Consider the following 20,026-nt stretch of genomic DNA (forward strand, 5'->3'; position numbering starts at 1 on the left):
ACTTAGCCAGGGGCTGCACTGCCATCTTGGGCAACTTTGCAAAGGCCATCTTCAATGCCATCTCTAAGACCTGCAGCTATCTCACCTAATAGAAATTCACTGGCCGGGCGCGGTGGCTCAAGCCTGTAATCCCAGCACTTTGGGAGGCCGAGACGGGCGGATCACGAGGTCAGGAGATCGAGACCATCCTGGCTAACACGGTGAAACCCCGTCTCTACTAAAACATACAAAAAACTAGCCGGGCGAGGTGGCGGGCGCCTGTAGTCCCAGCTACTTGGGAGGCTGAGGCAGGAGAATGGCATAAACCCGGGAGGCGGAGCTTGCAGTGAGCTGAGATCCGGCCACTGCACTCCAGCCTGGGCGACAGAGCGAGACTCCGTCTCAAAAAAAAAACAAAAACAAAAACAAAAAAAAGAAATTCACTGACCATCTTATAAAAACCTATACTAGGCTGGGCGCGGTGGCTCACACCTGTAATCCCAGCACTTTGGGAAGCCAAGGCAGGCAGATCATGAGGTCAGGAGTTTGAGACCAGCCTGGCCAACGTGGTAAAACCCCATCTCTACTAAAAATACAAAAATTAGATGGGCATGTTGGTGGATGCCTGTAATCCCAACTACTCAGGAGGCTGAGGCAGAAGAATCACGTGAACCAGGGAGATGGAGGTTGCGGTGAGCCGAGATGGCACCACTGCACTCCAGCCTGGGCAACAAGAGCAAAATGCCATCTCAAAAAAAAAAAAAAAAACCTACTCCAAAGTCTCCATGCAGAGGACCTGGGCTCCAACCATGACCACCACATAGAGTTTTTACACAAGAACAACAAAGTGAGTTAATTAAACCTGAAAAATAAAACATTCACAACAGCAGAAAAAATATTAAACATTAAGAATAAATCTCACAAAGATGTGAGAGACCTATAAACTGACTACATCATACTGCTGAGCAAAATTATTAGACAAACATGAATGGAGTGATACAGCTTGCTCATAGGTCAGAAGACTCAGTATCACCAAAATCTCAGCACCCTCACACTGAATGATAGCTCTAAAACAACCCCAGTCAAAACTCCCAGTAGGCATTTTATAGAAATCAACAGCTGACTGTAAAGTTCACATGGAAATGCAAGGAAGTTAGAATAGCAAAAACAACTTTGAAAACGAAGAACAAAGGTGGAGGGCCAACGCTACCTGATTTCAAGAATTATTATAAAGCTACAGTAATCAAGACAGTGTGGTATTGGGGTAAAGACAGAAAAATCAATGGAATAGAATAAAGAGTCCGAAAATAAATTCACACATATATGTTCAATGATTTTTGACAAAGGCTCAAAAGCAATGCTGCAGAGAAAAGAGAGCCTTTTTCACGAACGGTTGCTTCTGAGGGTGGGGCTTAAAAGATAAAAATGGCGGCCGGGCTCGGTGGCTCACACCTGTAATCTCAGCACTTTGGGAGGCCAAGGTGGGTGGATCACGAGGTCAGGAGATCAAGACCAGCCTGGCTAACATGGTGAGGCAGGAGAATGGCCTAAGTAAACCTGGGAGGCGGAGCTTTCAGTGAGTCTAGATTGCGCCACTGCGCTCCAGCCTGGGCGACAGAGCGAAATTCTGTCTCAAAAAAAAAAAAGAAAAAAAAATATATATATATATACACACACACAAACACACATATATATAAAAACAGAACAACAGGCTGGGCGCGGTGGCTCACACCTGTAATCCCAGCACTTTGGGAGGCCGAGGCGGGCGGATCACGAGGTCAGGAGATCGAGACCATCCTGGCTAACACGGTGAAATCCCGTCTCTACTAAAAAAAAACAAAAAATTAGCCGGGTGTGGTGGCGGGCGCCTGTAGTCGCAGCTACTCAGGAGGCTGAGGCAGGAGAATGGCGTGAACCCGGGAGGTGGCCGAGATCACGCCACTGCACTCCAGCCTGGGCGACAGAGCGAGACTCCGTCTCAAAAAAAAAAAAAAAAAAAAAACAGAACAACAGGGCCAGGCACGGTGGCTCACGCCTGTAATCGCAGCACTCTGGGAGGGCCAAGGCGGGCAGATCACAAGGTCAAGAGATCGAGACCATCCTGGAAAACATGGTAAAATCCCGTCTCTACTAAAAATACAAAAATTAGCTGTGTTTGGTGGCATGCGCCTGTAGTCCCAGCTACTTGGGAGGTTGAGGCAGACAAATCGTTTGAACCCTGGAGGCAGAGGTTGCAGTGAGCCAAGATCCGCCACTGCACTCTAGCTTGGCGACACAGCGAGACTCCGCTTCTAAATAAGTAAATAATAAATAAATAAACGTAACAACAAATGGTGCTGGAACAACTGGATATCCAAATGCTAATAAGTGAACTTGGATCCATACCTCATGCATTATATAAAAATTGACTCAACATGGATCACAGACCTAAATGTAAAACCTAACATTATATAAAACTTCTAGAAGAAAACATAGGAGACTGATCCTGGGTTAGACAAAGATTTTCAACATGGAAAACCAAAAGCACAGGCCCTAAAAATGTTTTCTGATAAACTGGCATTCATGAGAATTAGAATTTTCTGCTCTTCAAAAAGACACTGTTAAAAGAATGAAAAGATAAGTCACAGACTGGGAGAAAATATTTGCAAAGCACAGATTAGTAAAAGATTCGTATCCATCTCCTGACAACCTGAGAGAGTTTAAAAAAAAAAAAAAAAAGTCAGTTGGATGTGGTGGATCATGCCTGTAATCCCAGCAAGTTAGGAGGCTGAGGCAGGAGGATCACTTGAGCCCAGAAGTTCAAGACCAGCCTGGACAACGTGGTCAGGCCCCATATCTTAATTTAAAAAAAAAAAAAAAAAACTTCTTAATTAGCCAGGTGTGGTGGCATATGCCTATGGTCCCAGCTCCTAAGGAGGCTGAGGTGGGAGGATCGCTTGAGCCCAGGAGGTTGAGGCTACAGTGAGTCGTGATTGTGCCACTGCACTCCAGTCTGGGTGGCAGAGCAATACCCTGTCTCCCAACAAAAAAAAGAGAGGAATTCATATCCAAAATATACAAAGAACTCTCAAATTCAATAATAAGAAAATAACCCAATTTTGTAGATACAGAAAAGGTCTGAACAGACACTTCCCAAAGAAAATATACAGAAGGCAGGTGCACACACAAATGTGTACACAAAAGAAAAGATGGCAGACATCATTACTCATTAGGGAATGCAAATTAAAACTACAAAGAAATACCACTACATATCCACTAAAATGGCCAAAATTAAAAAGACTGACCACACCAAATGCAAGTGAAAATGTAGAAGACCTGAAACTTTCATACACTGCATTAAAAAAATGAGCTAATGGAATCATTTGTAGGCCAGAAATATTAAAGAAAAAAATAGGCCAGGCACAGTGGCTCACACCTGTAATCCCAGCACTTTGGGAGGTCAAGGTGAGTGGATCACCTGAGGTCAGGAGTTTGAGACCAACCTGAACAACATGGCGAAACCCTATCTCTACTAAAAATACAAAAATTCTCCAGGCGTGGTGGTGCATGCCTTTAATCCCAGCTACTCGGGAGGCTGAGGAAGTAGAATCGCTTGAACCTGGGAGGTGGAGGTTGCAGTGAGCCGAGATCATGCTACTGAACTCCAGCTTGCATGACGGGAGCAAGACTCCATCTCAAAAATAAATAAATTAATTAAAACTACAATGAAATATTACCTCACACCTTTTACAATGGCTATTATAAAAAAGATAAAAGATAAGTGTTGACAATGATGTGGAAAAAAGGGAACCTTTGTACACTGTTTATAAGAATGCGTATTAGTATGACCACTATGGAAAACAGTGGGAAGGTTCCTAAAAAAATTAAAACTAGAAATACCTTATCATCCAGCAGTGCCACTACTGAGTATGTATCAGAAGGGAAGGGAAAGCAGAAAGAAAAAAGGATGAAAGAAAAGGAAAAAAGGATGAAAATACAAAAGATCAGAACTCCAGTTCCCTGTACAGTCTAACATACATGTAATTGATTGAAAGTCTCAGAAATCAAGTAGAGGAGTAGAAAAATCGTTGAAGAGATGATGTCTGAAAAATTTCCTAATTTTTATTTGGATCCAAGGAGCTCAAGAGCTCCCTGGCAGGAAAAACAAAGGAACAAGAGTGCACACATAATCAAATTGTTGGGCCTTTATTTTTTTTTTTTTTTTTTTTTTTTTTTTGAGACGGAGTCTCACGCTGTTGCCCAGACTGGAGTGCAGTGGCGCGATCTCGGCTCACTGCAAGCTCCGCCTCCCGGGTTCCCGCCATTCTCCTGCCTCAGCCTCCTGAGTAGCTGGGACTACAGGCGCCCGCCACCGCGCCCGGCTAATTTTTTTGTATTTTTAGTAGAGACGGGGTTTCACTGTGGTCTCGATCTCCTGACCTTGTGATCCGCCCGCCTCGGCCTCCCAAAGTGCTGGGATTACAGGCTTGAGCCACCGCGCCCGGCCGGGCCTTTATTTTTAACTTTTATTTTAGGTTCAGGGGTATATGTGCATTATACATGTAATTATACAGGTGAATTGTAGTGGTTTCACAGAGGTTTGGTATACAGATTATTTCGTCACCCAGGTTATAAGCATAGAACCTGGTAGGTAGTTCCCTCCTTCCACCCAAATTGTTGGACTTCTATTTCTGCTAGGATATAGAAAGCTGGAAAGTGTCAAAGATAAATTATAAAATCATCACTTTTTTTTTTTTTTTTTTTGGAGACAGTCTTGCTCTGTCGCCCAGGCTGGAGTGCAAAGGCTGAATCTTTGCTTGCTCACTGCAACCTCCCCCTCCTAGGTTCAAGCAATTCTCCTGCCTCAGCCTCCTGAGAAGCTGGGATTACAGGTGGCTGCCACCACGCCCGACTCATATTTTGTATTTTTAGTAGAGACAGGGTTTCACCATGTTCACCAGGCTAGTCTTGAACCCCTGACCTCAAGTGATCCACCCCCCTCAGCCTCCCAAAGTGCTGCGATTATAGGCTTGAGCCACAGTGCCTGGCCCATCACTTTTTTTGAACCCATCAAGGATCAGGTCTCAGGGCAACCAATTATTCTGAAATCTTTAAGTCAGGCCCTTCCAAGGAGAGATGGGGAGTGAACGCTGGCTCACCTATGGCAGAGCCCAGGAGGAAGTGATATCACATGCTATTTGGGTAAAAAGAATTAAGCGAGGTTTTTAACTGCTAAAGGCAAAATGTGGGCTAGGATAAGAGTACAGACCCTGTAGGAGCCGTAGAAAACAAGGAAGACTCATGCCTGCTCCCATGCTCTTCTGCACAGACTTCCACCAGATGTTAATGAGACTCAAAAACACAGGTCCTGCCCAACAGCAGAGAAACAGAGATACCTCTCGGTCCCCTGTTGCCATCACTCTGCAGGCTTGCAGGGACCAAGCGGTAACTGACAGCAATCTACTGCTAAGGGGGGGGCCAAGACTGTAAAGAGAGATCCCCTCTGAGGTATAGGTGCACTAGCAAGGCCAAGGCTGAGGGTAGAAGTGGAATATTTTTAAAAAAATAAAAATAAAAATAAATAAATAAGGGCATTTCAGACCTCACCTAACCAGAAGATAACAAACAGGATCCCATGCCAGTGGGGCACTGAAGACAATGATAGCAACAACAAAACTCACACTCAGCTCAGCTTTTGAGTAGACTGATTTAACCCTCAAACCCAACACTTGGACCGAGCAACAGAAGAGGCATGCCCACTTTTAGGCTCTCAAAAAAAAAGGAAAATCCTAATAAATCTACAAAAAATGTACCAGATTTAATAAATGAATTTAGCAAGGTCTCAAGATACAAAGTCAATATACAAAAATCACTAGTATGGGCTGGGTACAGTGGCTCACGCCTGTAATCCCAGCACTTTGGGAGGCCAAGGCTGGCGGATCAGGTCAGGAGATTGAGATCATCCTGGCTAACACAGTGAAACCCTGCCTCTACTAAAAATACCAAAAAAATTAGCCAGGTGTGGTGGTGGGCACCTGTAGTCCCAGCTACTCAGGAGGCTGAGGAAGGAGAATCGCTTGAACCTGGGAGGCGGAGACTGCAGTGAGCAGAGATCGTGCCACTGCACTCCAGCCAGGGCAACAGAGTGAGACTCCATGTCAAAAAAAAAAAAAAAAAAAAAAGTCACTAGTATGGCCAGGGGCGGTGGCTCACACCTATAATCCCAACACTTTGGGAGGCCAAAGCGGGTGGATCACCTGAAGTCAGGAGTTCAAGACCAGCCTGGCCAACATGGTGAAAACCTGTCTCTACTAAAAATATAATATTTTGGCCGGGCGCGGTGGCTCAAGCCTGTAATCCCAGCACTTTGGGAGGCCGAGGCGGGCGGATCACAAGGTCAGGAGATCGAGACCACAGTGAAACCCCGTCTCTACTAAAAATACAAAAAATTAGCCGGGCGCGGTGGCGGGCGCCTGTAGTCCCAGCTACTCAGGAGGCTGAGGCAGGAGAATGGCGGGAACCCGGGAGGCGGAGCTTGCAGTGAGCCGAGATCGCGCCACTGCACTCCAGCCTGGGCAACAGCATGAGACTCCGTCTCAAAAAAAAAAAAAAAAAAAAATATATATATATATATAATATTTTTATTTTTTGTATTTAGAACAAAAAATACATTGGCCTTACCTGGATAACTCCCCATTTTAAGATTCTTAAGTATTCTGCAATACAAGGTAACATAATCCCAGGGATTATAACATGGACATCTTGGGGGGCCCAAGGTGGTGTGGTGGCGGGCGCCTGTCATTCCAGAGGCTGAGACAGGAGAACTGCTTGAACCCGGGAGGCAGAGGTTGCAGTGAGCTGAGATTACGCCACTGCACTCCAGCCTGGGCAACAAAGAGCGAAATTCCATCTCAAAAAAAACAAAACAAAACAAAACCAAAAAAAACTAGTATTTCTATAAACTAGTTAAAATTAGAAAATGGCCGGGCGCGGTGGCTCACGCCTGTAATCCCAGCACTTTGGGAGGCCGAGGTAGGCGGATCACGAGGTCAGGAGATCGAGACCATCCTGGCTAACACAGTGAAACCCCGTCTCCACTAAAAATACAAAAAATTAGCTGGGAATGGTGGCGGGCGCCTATAGTCCCAGTTACTTGGGAGGCTGAGGCAGGAGAATGGCATGAACCTGGGAGGCGGAGCTTGCAGTGAGCCGAGATCATGCCACTGCACTCCAGCCTGGGCGACAGAGCGAGACTCCATCTCAAAAAAAAAAAAAAAAAAAAATTAGAAAATGAATTTTTTTTTTTTTTTTTTTGAGACGCAGTTTCACTCTAGTCGTCCAGGCTGGAGTGCAATGGCACGATCTCGGCTCACTGCAGCCTCCACTTCCCGGGTTCAAGAGAGTCTCCTGCCTCAGCCTCTCAAGTAGTTGAGATTACAGGCACCAGCCACCACACCCGGCGAATTTTTGTATTTTTAGTAAAGATGGGGTTTTACCATGCCGGCCAGGCTGGTCTCAAACTCCTGACCTCAGGTGATCCGCCTGCCTCAGCCTCCCAAAGTGCTAGGATTACAGGCGTGAGCCACCACGCCCAGCTGAAATGTTTTAAAACACCATTTCCAATAGCATCCAAAAACAAAATTTAAGGATAAATTTAAGAAAATATGTGCAAGACCTGTAACATTAAGAAGTATAAACATTTTTAAGAAAAATTAAAGACCTAAATAAATAGAGAGATATATACCTTGTTCATCGATTGGGAGACTTTTATATTGTTAAGATATCAATTCTCTCCAAATTCATCTATAGATTAAATACAATCCCAGTCAAATCCCAGGAGGCTTTTCTGTTATACAGAAGTGAATTCTAAAATGTAGAGAAATGCAAAGGATCTAGAATAGCCAAAACAATTTTGAAAAAGAATGAATCTTAAGACTTAATATAAAGCTACAATAATCCAGATGCTCTTGCTATAAACACATACATATATTAAACCAACAGAACAGAATCCAGAAAAGACCTGCAATTCAGGCCAGGCGCAGTGGCTGACACCTGTAATCCCAGCACTTTGGGAGGCCAAGGCGGGTGGATCACGAGGTCAAGAGATAGAGGCCATCCTGGCCAACATAGTGAAACCCCATCTCTACTAAAAATACAAAAAATTAGCAGGATGTGGTGGCGGGCTCCTATAATCCCAGCTACTTGGGAGCCTGAGGCAGGAGAATTGCTTGAACCCGGGAGGCGGAGCTTGCAGTGAGCCGAGATTGCACCACTCCCACCCAGGCAAAAAGAGCGAAACTCCGTCTCAAACAAACAAACAAACAAATAAAAAACTGCAATTCAATGATGCAATCCTTTTACAAATCCTTTTACAAATGATGATTTGTAAAAAACAAATGATGCTGCAATAACTTGACACCCTGAAGGGGGAAAAAAAGAACCTTGTCTCTCATTTCATACACACACAAACTCAAATGAATTACAGACCCAAATGTAAAACCTAAAGCTATAACATCTTATAAGAAAACATCAGAGAAAGTATTTATGCTTGTGGATCTTAGGAACAAAAAGTACTAAGCATTAAAAAAAAAAAATGGTGAAACAGACTTCATTAAATTCAAAACTTCTGCTATTCAAACGCCATTAAGAAAATTAAAAGGCAAGTCATAGACTGAGATAAATATTCATGATATATATATGGAAGGCAGAATAATGGGCCCCCCAAGACGTCCATGTTATAATCCCTGGGATTATGTTACCTTGTATTGCAGAATAATTAAGTTAAGAATCTTAAAATGGGGAGTTATCCAGGTAAGGCCAATGTGATCAGCAGGGTCCTTATAAGAGGCAGGCAAGAGGGTCAAAGTCATAGAGAGAGACATTCACTGGAAGATGCTGTGCTACTGGCTTTAATAATGAAGGAAGAGGCTACAAGCCAAATGATGTAGGCAGCCTCTAGAAGCTGGAAAAGGCAAGAAATGCCTCCAGAAGGAACACAGCCCTGCTGACAACCTTGATTATAGCACTGAGTACCATTTCAGACTTCTCATTTCCAGAAGTATAATACATTTCTGTTGTTTTTATCTACTAAGTTTGTGGCAATATGTTACAGTAGCAGTAAGAACACAACATACATATGGCAAAGAACCTGTGTCCAGAATATTTTGAAATCTTTAACAAGAAACCAACAATAACAAAAGGGCAAAAGATGAATGCCCATACTTCACAACAGAATGGCCAATAAACTTGTACAAAAAGTGCTCCGAAACAGTGGCCATCAGGACAATGTCGTGATTAAAACCATAATGAAGTAACACTCTACCCCCTACTAAAATGACTAAGATGACAAATGCTGACAAGCAACAAGCATGAGGCGTTAGTAAAAATGTGAAATGACTGGAACTCTACACGTTGCTGGTATAACCATTTTGGAAAAAAGATACGGGCATGGGGGAACATGTCCCCCAAAACCTTAAATGAAGTGTTCCTAGCAGCTTTCTTCATAATAGCCAAAAATGAGAAACAACCCAAAATCCTGTCAGTGAATGGAAAAAACAAATGCAGCTTAAGTATATAATGAAATACTACTTGGCAATGCAAAGGAAGTAACGAGTGATAAATGCAGGAACACGGACGAATCTCAAAAACATGCTAAGCAAAAGAAATGAAGCTTGGAGCTGAGTGGTGCCATCTCAGCTCATGAAATTTGGAGGGGGTTCAAGTGATTCTCCCAACTCAGCTTCCTGAGTAGCAGGGATTACAGGTGTGCGCCACCAAGTCCGGCTAATTTTTTGTATTTTTTTTTTAGTAGAGACGGGGTTTCACCGTGTTAGCCAGGATGGTCTCCATCTCCTGAACTTGTGATCCGCCCGCCTCAGCCTCCCAAAGTGCTGGGATTACAGGCATGAGCCACCACACCTGGCTAAAGTTGATTTTAAAAGAATAAAAGATCTACACCAAATAAAGCAATCTGTAGGTTTCTAAAGTTAAGTTCTCCCCCTCCCATCTGTAATATATGCCTACTTGTGCTGTAGAATAGAAGGAACACAAGTCTATGGGCAGCTTGGTGACAGATCTTAGGACAGAAACAGCACATGCTTACCTGGGGTGCTACATAATAAGGGGTGAACTGGGGTGTCATCAAGTCACCTTGGTCAATCTTGGCAAATCCAAAGTCACACAACTTCACTGGGGCATCCTGAAATTTAAAAAAAAAGGGAATCACTGCTCCAGAGTGCTCAGTAAACATTAAAGGAAAATCCAGGTGCAAGACATGTTACCCTGAGCTCTAACAAGTTTCTTTCTGGCTGAGATGTGAGCTTATGAAAATAACATGTCCCCGGGTCTGGAGACAATGATTCACACTGAGGAACTGTTCTTAGTAATGCAGAAGTAAGGAATTCCTACCCACTCACACAGCTATTTTTGCTTTAGAACTTGTAAGGGCAGCACTAACATCAAGGTCTTGGCCTAGGGCCCCTTCACCTCTCATCAGTCTGGGCTACTTCACTCTTAATATCTGCCATTAAGCTTTGTGACAGCCAGAGCAACTTATCTGGTGGGACATGGGGCAGGGGACAGGGCTGAAAGGGAAAACACAAATGAAACAATCAAGTTTCAAGATAATACATAACAGCATATAGATTCTTGCCCCTTCCCAAAGGTCCTCCAAATAATATCCAAAATCATAAGTCCCACAAATACCTATCAGTATCATCCAAAATTATCAATGCCGGGAGTACAGTAGTACAGCTTCTCTGAGTCTCTAGCAAGGGAACGAGTAGAAGAAACAAGCTGTTTGAAGCACTTTGGCCTAAAGCTTCTTCACCATGAATTCAGAGCACTCCAAACACACCCACTCCTGAACTATGTTAAGAGTAGCAGCACTAAAATGCAGAAAAACAAGTCTTCTCACCAAAGAGTTATCCTTAAAAAGCAGATTTTCGGGCTTGAGGTCTCTGTGCGCAATGTTTAACAAGTGGCAGTGCCGCAGAGCCAAAGCTATCTGAAAAAAGACACAATGGAACAGCCACTTCTTAGAAAAGATCGCTCTTTAATACACCTGGTGTAGAGAACTCAGGATGTTAAAAAACAAGCCTTCATTAAGACTGCGTTCAGTTTCAATTTTAAAGCAGAAATTAAGAAAAACTTGGAATACCAAGAAACAGAATGGATTAAGCTTAGTTTAACTGCAACTTGTATTTTGTCAAACAGAAAGAAAAATATGATGGTACAGCAATTCTTTGTCAGAATAAACTGATGGGTAAATCCTGTAAGGAATGGGAAAATGAAATGCTCCCACTTTCATTCCTCTGAGGTATGACAGGCACTGCAGAAGAAACACCTAAGCTGAGCAATGGTCAGCAGGCGCGGTCCCCGTAGCAGGGCTACCGGCAGGATGGCAGGATGGCCTGGCTCAGACAAGAATGGCACTCTCCAGGGAGCTGAGAGTCAAGAAACCAGCTGACTGGGTTTTTCCAACTAATACTGGAAACTCATTTTGCTCATCATGCTTGTTGAAAATGTTGCCTGTTTATGTGAATTTGAAGGGGTTTTATTTTATAGAAGATTATCAGAGCTCATCCTTTAATCCTAATATTTGAAAAAATTAAAGGTATAATTTTTAAAATCAAACAGAAAGAACAGATTCTACTTGTTCTTTAACTCTCAATATGGAATTTTCTCAGCAATCCAAGTATCAGTTCCTCCCTACCAGAAAGGAGGCATCCAGAAATGCTTAAGGTTCATGGGAAACTTGGAAGAACTTTTTATTAAGAAGCAATTGGGCTGTGCTTCCTAATTCTCTTTGCTTTGCTTGCTTGGTATTCTGAAGATAACCCTTGAGGGTTTAGCTTTTCACCTCTGCAGGAAGTGATTATCAGTTGGATTCCTCGTATTGTTCATGACATAAATCATTTCTATAGCAATAAAATGTGATGTCAAAATAGAATATAACCAGGAATAATCCAGAATTACAAAGATCTTAGGATATTATTAAATCTGAAGAAATCACAGAAAGGTGGCTCACATGCAGGAAGCATCTTATGTACAATTCTCTTAGAATATATTTTTATACCATACAATCTTTCAGGTGGTATCAGCAGCATTTTATCGCAAAGTCCAATACCAGTACTTGGTAGCTACATGCCTAAAGATACCTGCAGTCTACAAAGGAGTTAAGGTCGCCTTCCTCCCAGAATTTATTGAAATCTCACAGCAGCCCCAGGAAACAGTTGACAACCAATTAAGAACACAGTACCCCCACCCCCAAGTATAAAAGGGGTCACATTTCTCCTGTCAAAACATCTTTTCTGATTACATAACAAAGCAGGCAATGAGAAGTCAAATAGAGATTTTCTTTAAGTTTTCTTTTCTTCCCCCCAATGAAATTGCGCTTGTTAACCAACTTTGTTGGCAGTTTGATTGGTACCTGGGGTTAACTTGCCTGCTTTGTTACTTGGCTGGCTTGCTTCTCTGTAAAGTGCCGGTGCTGGCTGATTCTGTGAAATAGCTCTCCCCCTTCCATCATCTCCATTACAATTAAGAGTCGGGCCCTGTTTGAAAGCATTTGATTTTGTTAAGTTAAAAAAAAAGGAAAAAAAAAAAAAAGAAAAAGAAACAAAAAAACCCTGAAACATTAAGAAGCTGACCTAAAGATACTGCATCTACAAAGTGTGTAACAACTTCCTAAGTCCAGGGTAACACAGTTACTAAGAGCAAAAATTCTCATGTTCTGAAAAAAAAAATTTTAATGTGATTTTTGGCTACCATTCTTTCATATATGCTTCCAGCTTCCATCCAAATGCTTTCACCAACAGAGCACAGTTGTGAAAAATAATCGTTTGATTTCCCATTTAGTTTTAAAATTCTATCCTCTTTTTCCATCTGGAAAATTCCTACCCTTCCTTCAAGTCCTAGCTTCCACACAGCCTCTGTGAGACACCTCTCCTCCCAGACTATAGTTAGCAGCTCCTCTCCTTTGTAAGCTTAGAATATTTTAGGGATGCCTGTCTTTAGTGCCTATTGCACTGCTATGATGATGGGTTTACATCTCAGTCTTCCCCAAAAAAACCATACCTTATTTAATTTTGAATTTCATCAAAGAGACTTAGAATGCCACCCAATATGCTTGCCAAACATTTGTTAACTGAAAGAATAATGTTGATTTCTTTCTTTAAAAGGAAAGTCAGACTAAGCAATAATAAAAGCTTTTTGTTTTATCAGCCTCTAAGACTTTGCCTAGAATAATATTTGGGTCCCTTTCACTGATTTGAAACAGAATCTGTTTAAATTCCACATTAAATGCTTTCCTGAAATGAGAAAGTAATCAGAATAATCAGGTGACTTGAAGAGTGGTAGGGGCATAGATGAAATTAGACTGGCCACGAGAGGATTACTGTTGAGGATGGGTCATGAGAACTTGGGGATTCATTACATAATTCTGTCTGCTTTCACAAATGCTTGACATTTTCCAAATTACAAAAAGGGAGATGGAGGGGAAGGGGGAGAAGGAAGGGCACAGGAAGGGAGGGTAGGAGGAGGAAGGAGAGGGAAGGGGAGAGAGCACATAAAAGAGAGGATGACTCCACTACACATTGGCCTACATATGGGCATATGATGACACTGTGTAGTCTTACCTAGGGCTGGACTCATGAGGAAACTGGACACTGTTGGCAAACACTTCAATAATCTGAACTATGTTTGGGTGTGTGGCACACATCATGTGCAGACGTACCTTAAAGAGAAAAGAGGAAATGTTTCCATAGGTAGGCGATACCAACATTTTCTCTCCAAAAACTGACCACACTAGATACAAGCCAATTACAATAAAAACTTAATCACCCAGAATGATGTAAAAAGCCAGTGTTTTCAAAGATTGTCTCCTTAAGAAGGCTTTCTCCATGAATAAAACCTCACCAACAGGTTTACTTCCTACTGTTCCATTTATTTGCAAATGAAAATCTGGCAAACATCTCATTTCATTTTAGAAATTATTCACATCTCTTTATGCAAAAGAAGTCCTTCATTGCACATGTTATTAGAATGTCATTACCATATCCAGATAATTTAAAACCAGTGTATAGCCAGGGTCAGTGGCTCACACCTGTAATCCCAACACTTTGGGAGGCCAAAGCGGGCAGATCGCTTGAGCCCAGGAGTTTGAGACCAGCCTGGGCAACATGGCAAAACCCCATGTCTACAAAAAATGCAAAAAAACTTAGCCTGGCATGGTGGCAAATGCCTGTGGTCCCAGCTACTCAGGAGGCTGACGTAGGAGGATCACTTGAGCCTAGGGAGGTCAAGGCTGCAGTGAGCCGTGATTGTGCCACTGCATTCCGGCCTGGGTGACAGAGCAAGACCCTGTTTCAAACAGAAACAAAAACCCAATGTACGTTTTTAAAAACTAAAGGCTGGGCACAGTGGCTCACGCCTGTAATCCCAGCACTTCGAGAGGCTGAGGCGGATGGATCACCCGAGGTCAGGAGTTTGTTAAGGCCAGCCTGATCAACATGGGGAAACCCTGCCTCTACTAAAAATACAAAAAATGCATGGTGGCGCATGCCTGTAATCCCAGCTACTCAGGAGGCTGAGGCAGGAGAAGCTTGAACCCAGGAGGCGGAGGTTACAGTTAGCCGAGACTGCATCATCACACTCCAGCCTGGGCAACAAGAGCGAAACTCCATCTCAAAAAGAAGAAACAAACTGGAAACATCCTCAGAGTCCTCCTGTAGCATCACTTTTATACACCATTCACCTGACCCTTCCTCGTGCTATTTTATCTCCACCTTTAAGTATCTTTTCCAATAAGCAAAACTGAGGTAAATCTGAATACATGAGGGTACAAGAATCACATTAATTTTAAAAGAACAAGAGGTGGCTGAAAGGAAATGACTCAATGGCCTTTGACAGATCTAGGACTACTTTACAATGATAGCATTAATGGGGAAGAGAAGTAAACTTTGGACATAAAACTTTTTATGCATCACTGTATTCTCTCTAGGAAGCCGCCTTACTTGCAAAAGAACAATTCTTAGGCACTTCAAGTATTTAAGTCGAGGCAATAAAGCGTACCTCATTTCTAGCTTTTGGACGATCAAGAAGAATTTTCAGTGCAAACCGTTCTTGAGTAGATTTCTTTACACAGACTCTAGATTTGGAGGGAAAAAATCAATCAGAGATCATATATGTTAGAATGAAAATTAATTTAACACATTTTTTCTTTGAGATTTATACTTCTCATCAAGGATATGGCCAGGTGCATCAGAACAAACTTGCCCCCAAGGGTGGCAGGTGAGGGCGAAGAAGCATCTCACCCCTCTGCCCAGCAGCCAATGCTCAGGCCTCAGCTTCTAAGTCATGCAACAGCAACTTGCTGCTGTGGGTCAATGAACAAATAATGGCCTCAGCTGGCTACAGGTGACTCTCACAGTGGCCCCAAAGTCTCCACATTTTTTTTTTTTTTTTGAGACAGAATCTCACTCTGTGACCAGGCTGGAGTGCAGTAGCATGATCTCAGCTCACTGCAATCTCTGCCTCCCTGGTTCAAGCGATTCTCCTGCCTCAGCCTCCCGAGTAGCTGGGATTACAGGCACGCACCACCACACCTAGCTAATTTTTGTATTTTTAGTAGAGACGGGGTTTCACCATGTTAGCCAGGATGGTATCGATCTCCTGACCTCATCATGATCCGCCTGCCTCAGCCTCCCAAAGTGCTGGGATCACAGGCATGAGCCACCGCGCCTGGCCAGTCTCAACATCTTAAATGACTCTATAAAAAGACCATGCGATTCAGTCACTCTTGACTAATTTCTAAATACATGAGAAAAAGCCTAACATAAAAACCTGTACTTGTTAAATTCAGCCAATTTCTCAAACCTGGCACACTTGATGTATCTAATTCAAGATGTATTTCAAATGGCCCTTCTCAGAGTTTGCACATGCCAACATTTTGCCATAGTTTCTCATATGGATCGCTTACCTAACTGGACCACTAATTCCAGCTCCCAGCTTCTGAGTCCAATTGATACTGTATTCTTCTAAAATGGAAGTTTCCTATTAATATAAAAAAAGGGAGAGGACAGAGAATGATTCCCCAGTTAACAAGCTGAATAAGCAGAGATGGGACAACAGACGACCTGTTGCTCAACAGCTCATCTTCTAAAAGAATCTGATAAGCAGAACTTTGTGTTCTACAAGGCTTTATAACTAGACATTTTGTCTAAATGACAATGACTCAGTTATACATTGTTTTCCAATTTTCCAACAAGAAAGCAAAGACTTCAGGATAAAAGGAAATTATTCAGCTCATCTAGAAGGTACATTTCCATAGACAATCAATGCTTTTGGGGGAATCTGAGAGCAAGATATTCTTTCAAAATGCTTCAATTACTAAATGCCTCTTTGCTACAATGGTCAAGTATATTTTATGAGATTCTGGAAAGACTAGTCAGATATATGCTGCCAAGCTATAGAGGCCTATATCCCTGAACAAGTTGATTACATTATTGGAATAACTGAATAAACTGAGACTTCAAAGTTCAAAAAAAATAGCAATTAATATCATAGTAACCATCTAATTTCCAACAGCACCATTTTGTGTACAGATATATTGTGTCATATTCATTATGTAAGTATATTTCTGATATAAATAACTTTCAACAGTTTAAGATAGAGCCTCTACAGTTTAATGAAAGTTGTAATGGAATTCCTGGCTAACTATTACATGTTAGCTTCTGTTGCCATATGCTTTTAGATAAAAAAGAATTTAATTAATTAATTCATTCACTCACTCATTTATTATAAGAGACAGGGTCTCAGCCAGGCTCACGCCTGTAATCCCAGCACTTTGGGAGGCCGAGGCAGGCAGATCATGAGGTCAAGAGATCGAGACCATCCTGGCCAACATGGTGAAACACCATGTCTACTAAAAAATACAAAAATTAGGCCGGGCGCGGTGGCTCAAGCCTGTAATCCCAGCACTTTGGGAGGCTGAGACGGGCGGATCACGAGGTCAGGAGATCGAGACCATCCTGGCTAACACGGTGAAACCCCGTCTCTACTAAAAAAATACAAAAACTAGCCAGGCGAGGTGGTGGGCGCCTGTAGTCCCAGCTACTCCGGAGGCTGAGGCAGGAGAATGGCGTGAACCCGGGAGGCGGAGCTTGCAGTGAGCCGAGATTGCGCCACTGCACTCCAGCCTGGGCGACAGAGCGAGACTTCATCTCAAAAAAAAAAAAAAAAAAAAAAAAAAAATTAGCTGGGCATGGTGGCACGCGACTGCAGTCCCAGCTACTCGGGAGGCTGAGGCAGGAGAACTGCTTGAACCCATGAGGCGGAGACTGCAGTGAGCTGAGATTGTGCCACTGCACTCCAGCCTGGTAACAGAGCAAGACTCCATCTCAAAAAAAAAAAAAAAAAGACGGCCTCACTCTGTCACCCAGGCTGGAGAGCAGCGGTGTGATCATTTCTCACTGCAGCCTTGAACTCCTGGGCTCAAATGATCCTACCACCTCAGCCTCCCAAGTAGCTAGGAAAACAAGCGCACACCACAACATGTGGCTAATTTTTTTCTTTTTTCTTTTTTTAGAGATAGGGTCTTGCTATGTTGCCCAGGTTGGTTTCAAACTCCTGACTTCAAGCAATCCTCCTGCCTCAGCCTCCCGAATAGCTGGGGTTATAGGCAAGAAAGTCATATATTTATTTTTTCTTTGTTTATTTTTGTGTGTGTGTGAGATGGAGTCTCGCTCTGTCGCCCAGGCTGGAGTGCAGTGGTGTGATCTCGGCTCACTGCAAGCTCCACCTCCAGGGTTCATGCCATTCTCCTGCCTCAGCCTCCTGAGTAGCTGGGACTACAGGTGCCTGCCACCACACCCAGCTAATTTTTTGTATTTTTAGTAGAGATGGGGCTTCACCGTGTTAGCCAAGATGGTCTCGATCTCCTGACCTCATGATCCGCCCACCTCAGCCTCCCAAAGTGCTGGAATTACAGGCGTGAGCCACCGCGCCCGGCCGAAAGTCATATATTTAAATTGTGATAGTCTAAAATTCATTTTTGCAGGGTTCCACAGGTAAAACAGGAAACCAGCTGCAGACCTTAAGAAAGTCAAAATCCTGCCAGGCGCGGTGGCTCATGCCTGTAATCATAGCACTTTGGGAGGCCAAGGTGGGAGGATCACCTGAGGTGGGAGTTCAAAACCAGCCTGACCAACATGGAGAAACCCTATCTCTTCTAAAAATACAAAATTAGCCAGGCGTGGTGGCGCATGCCTGTAATCCCAGCTACTCAGGAGGCTGAGGCAGGAGAGTCGCTTGAACCCAGGAGACGGAGGTTGCTGTGGGCCAAGATCACGCCATTGCACTCCAGCGTGGGCGACAAGAGTGAAACTCCATCTCAAAAAAAAAAAAAAAAAAAAAAAAATCAAAATCCTTAAGACTTTTACATTGTTTTGTTGCAATGAAAATCTGATAGACAGGCCGGGCGCGGTGGCTCAAGCCTGTAATCCCAGCAATTTGGGAGGCCGAGGCGGGCGGATCACGAGGTCAGGAGATCGAGACCATCCTGGCTAACACGGTGAAACCCCGTCTCTACTAAAAATACAAAAAACTAGCCGGGCGCGGTGGCGGGCGCCTGTAGTCCCAGCTACTCGGGAGGCTGAGGCAGGAGAATGGCGTAAACCCGGGAGGCGGAGCTTGCAGTGAGCTGAGATCCGGCCACTGCACTCCAGCCTGGGTGACAGAGCAAGACTCCGTCTCAAAAAAAAAAAAAAAAAAAAAAAAAAAGAAAATCTGGTAGACCATATGTAGCACAAGAATCCTGCTTGCTAGTATAAAGGAATAGGATATTTGCTCATGTAATACATACTCATTGTTCATGTAATACATACTCACTGAGCAGCTAAGTTCAGACACGAAAACAAGGCCTCTACCCAGTGAATGTGCCAGGCTTGGAAAGTCTTCATGTCTACCCCTGTGTCCAATTATTGGTAAAGGTTCTCAACATACAGTAAATAACTATGGAATAAATGACTAGAAAGGAATTAATCCCTAGGAGGGCAGACTAAAGCCCTATGATGAAGGGATATTGAGTTAGGAGGACCCAGCAAGATCGCTACACAAACTCCCTTCTGAAAAACTGTGCATCAGGGTTATGGAGCTTGTCAAGCTCACATAGTGAGTTATGGGCACTATCAAGGTTATATAATCTATGGATCTGGTATCCTCTACCATCCCCTATCCCAAGCACCTTTCAATCTATTAAGGGTAACTGCCCAGGCCCTAGCATAAAGATTAGGAACAAGTACTGCCCAATCAGAGAGGTCCTAAGCTCCATCTTCACTCACCACCTCCTAAACAGAACTCAAACCTACCCACTTAACCTGCCTACTTTCTTCACTTATCTGCTGCATGACCTGTTTGACTTAGGAGTGTCTGACGAGACCCAGGGGAATAGAGTAGTGGGAAGGAGGGAGTTGAAGCAGAATTTAAGCATCGTGGTGAAAACTGTTCCACTCAACTAATGGAATCATACACTCACAGGAGACTATGGAAAATAAGATTTGTTCTACTGAACTATTCATTATAATCAGAGTTTATATGCCCAACCCCTTGGATGTAAAAATAAGTTGACCAAATTCTCCACTGTACTTATTTTTTTGTTTTTTTAGACGGAGTCTTGCTCTGTTGCCCAGGCTGGAGTGCAATGGTGTGATCTGGTCTCACCACCTCCCGAGTTCAAGCAATTCTCCTGCCTCAGCCTACCAAGTAGCTGGGATTACAGGCTTGCACCATCGCACCCAGCTAATTTTTGTACTTTTAGTAGAGACAGGGTTTCACCATGTTGGCCAGGGTGGTCTCGAACTCCTGATCTAAGGTGATCTGCCCACCTCGGCCTCCCAAAGTGCTGGGATTACAGGTGTGGAAATTCTTGTATTCACAGCATGAAGTGGTAGGCAATTCCTCACCACAACGCAAAAGTTAAAAATTAAAATTGTCAGAAAGAACTATTTTAATACAGTGTAAATCAAACAAACTGAGAAGTACAGATTCTTGAAAAATCTGCTAGAGATTC

The 20,026-nt window shown here is 43.2% G+C and overlaps 1 protein-coding gene across 5 annotated transcripts in view; it reads right to left on the reverse strand.

Moving 5' to 3' along the window:
* The window catches only part of LOC105493399 (MAPK activated protein kinase 5), a 55,960-nt gene that overhangs the window by 18,484 nt on the left and 17,450 nt on the right, over positions 1-20,026 (reverse strand). For all 5 annotated transcript variants that reach the window (XM_071071052.1, XM_071071054.1, XM_011760996.3 and 2 more), the window contains 6 exons: positions 15,938-16,011; positions 15,031-15,106; positions 13,596-13,693; positions 12,404-12,512; positions 10,874-10,963; positions 10,061-10,156 (listed from right to left, as the gene is read on the reverse strand). In XM_071071052.1, coding sequence (XP_070927153.1) covers positions 10,061-10,156; positions 10,874-10,963; positions 12,404-12,512; positions 13,596-13,693; positions 15,031-15,106; positions 15,938-16,011 — 543 coding nt within the window. The remainder of the gene's footprint in view (positions 1-10,060; positions 10,157-10,873; positions 10,964-12,403; positions 12,513-13,595; positions 13,694-15,030; positions 15,107-15,937; positions 16,012-20,026) is intronic.

This window comes from Macaca nemestrina, chromosome 10, assembly GCF_043159975.1.
Source record: "Macaca nemestrina isolate mMacNem1 chromosome 10, mMacNem.hap1, whole genome shotgun sequence".
Taxonomy (NCBI): Eukaryota; Metazoa; Chordata; class Mammalia; order Primates; family Cercopithecidae; genus Macaca; species Macaca nemestrina.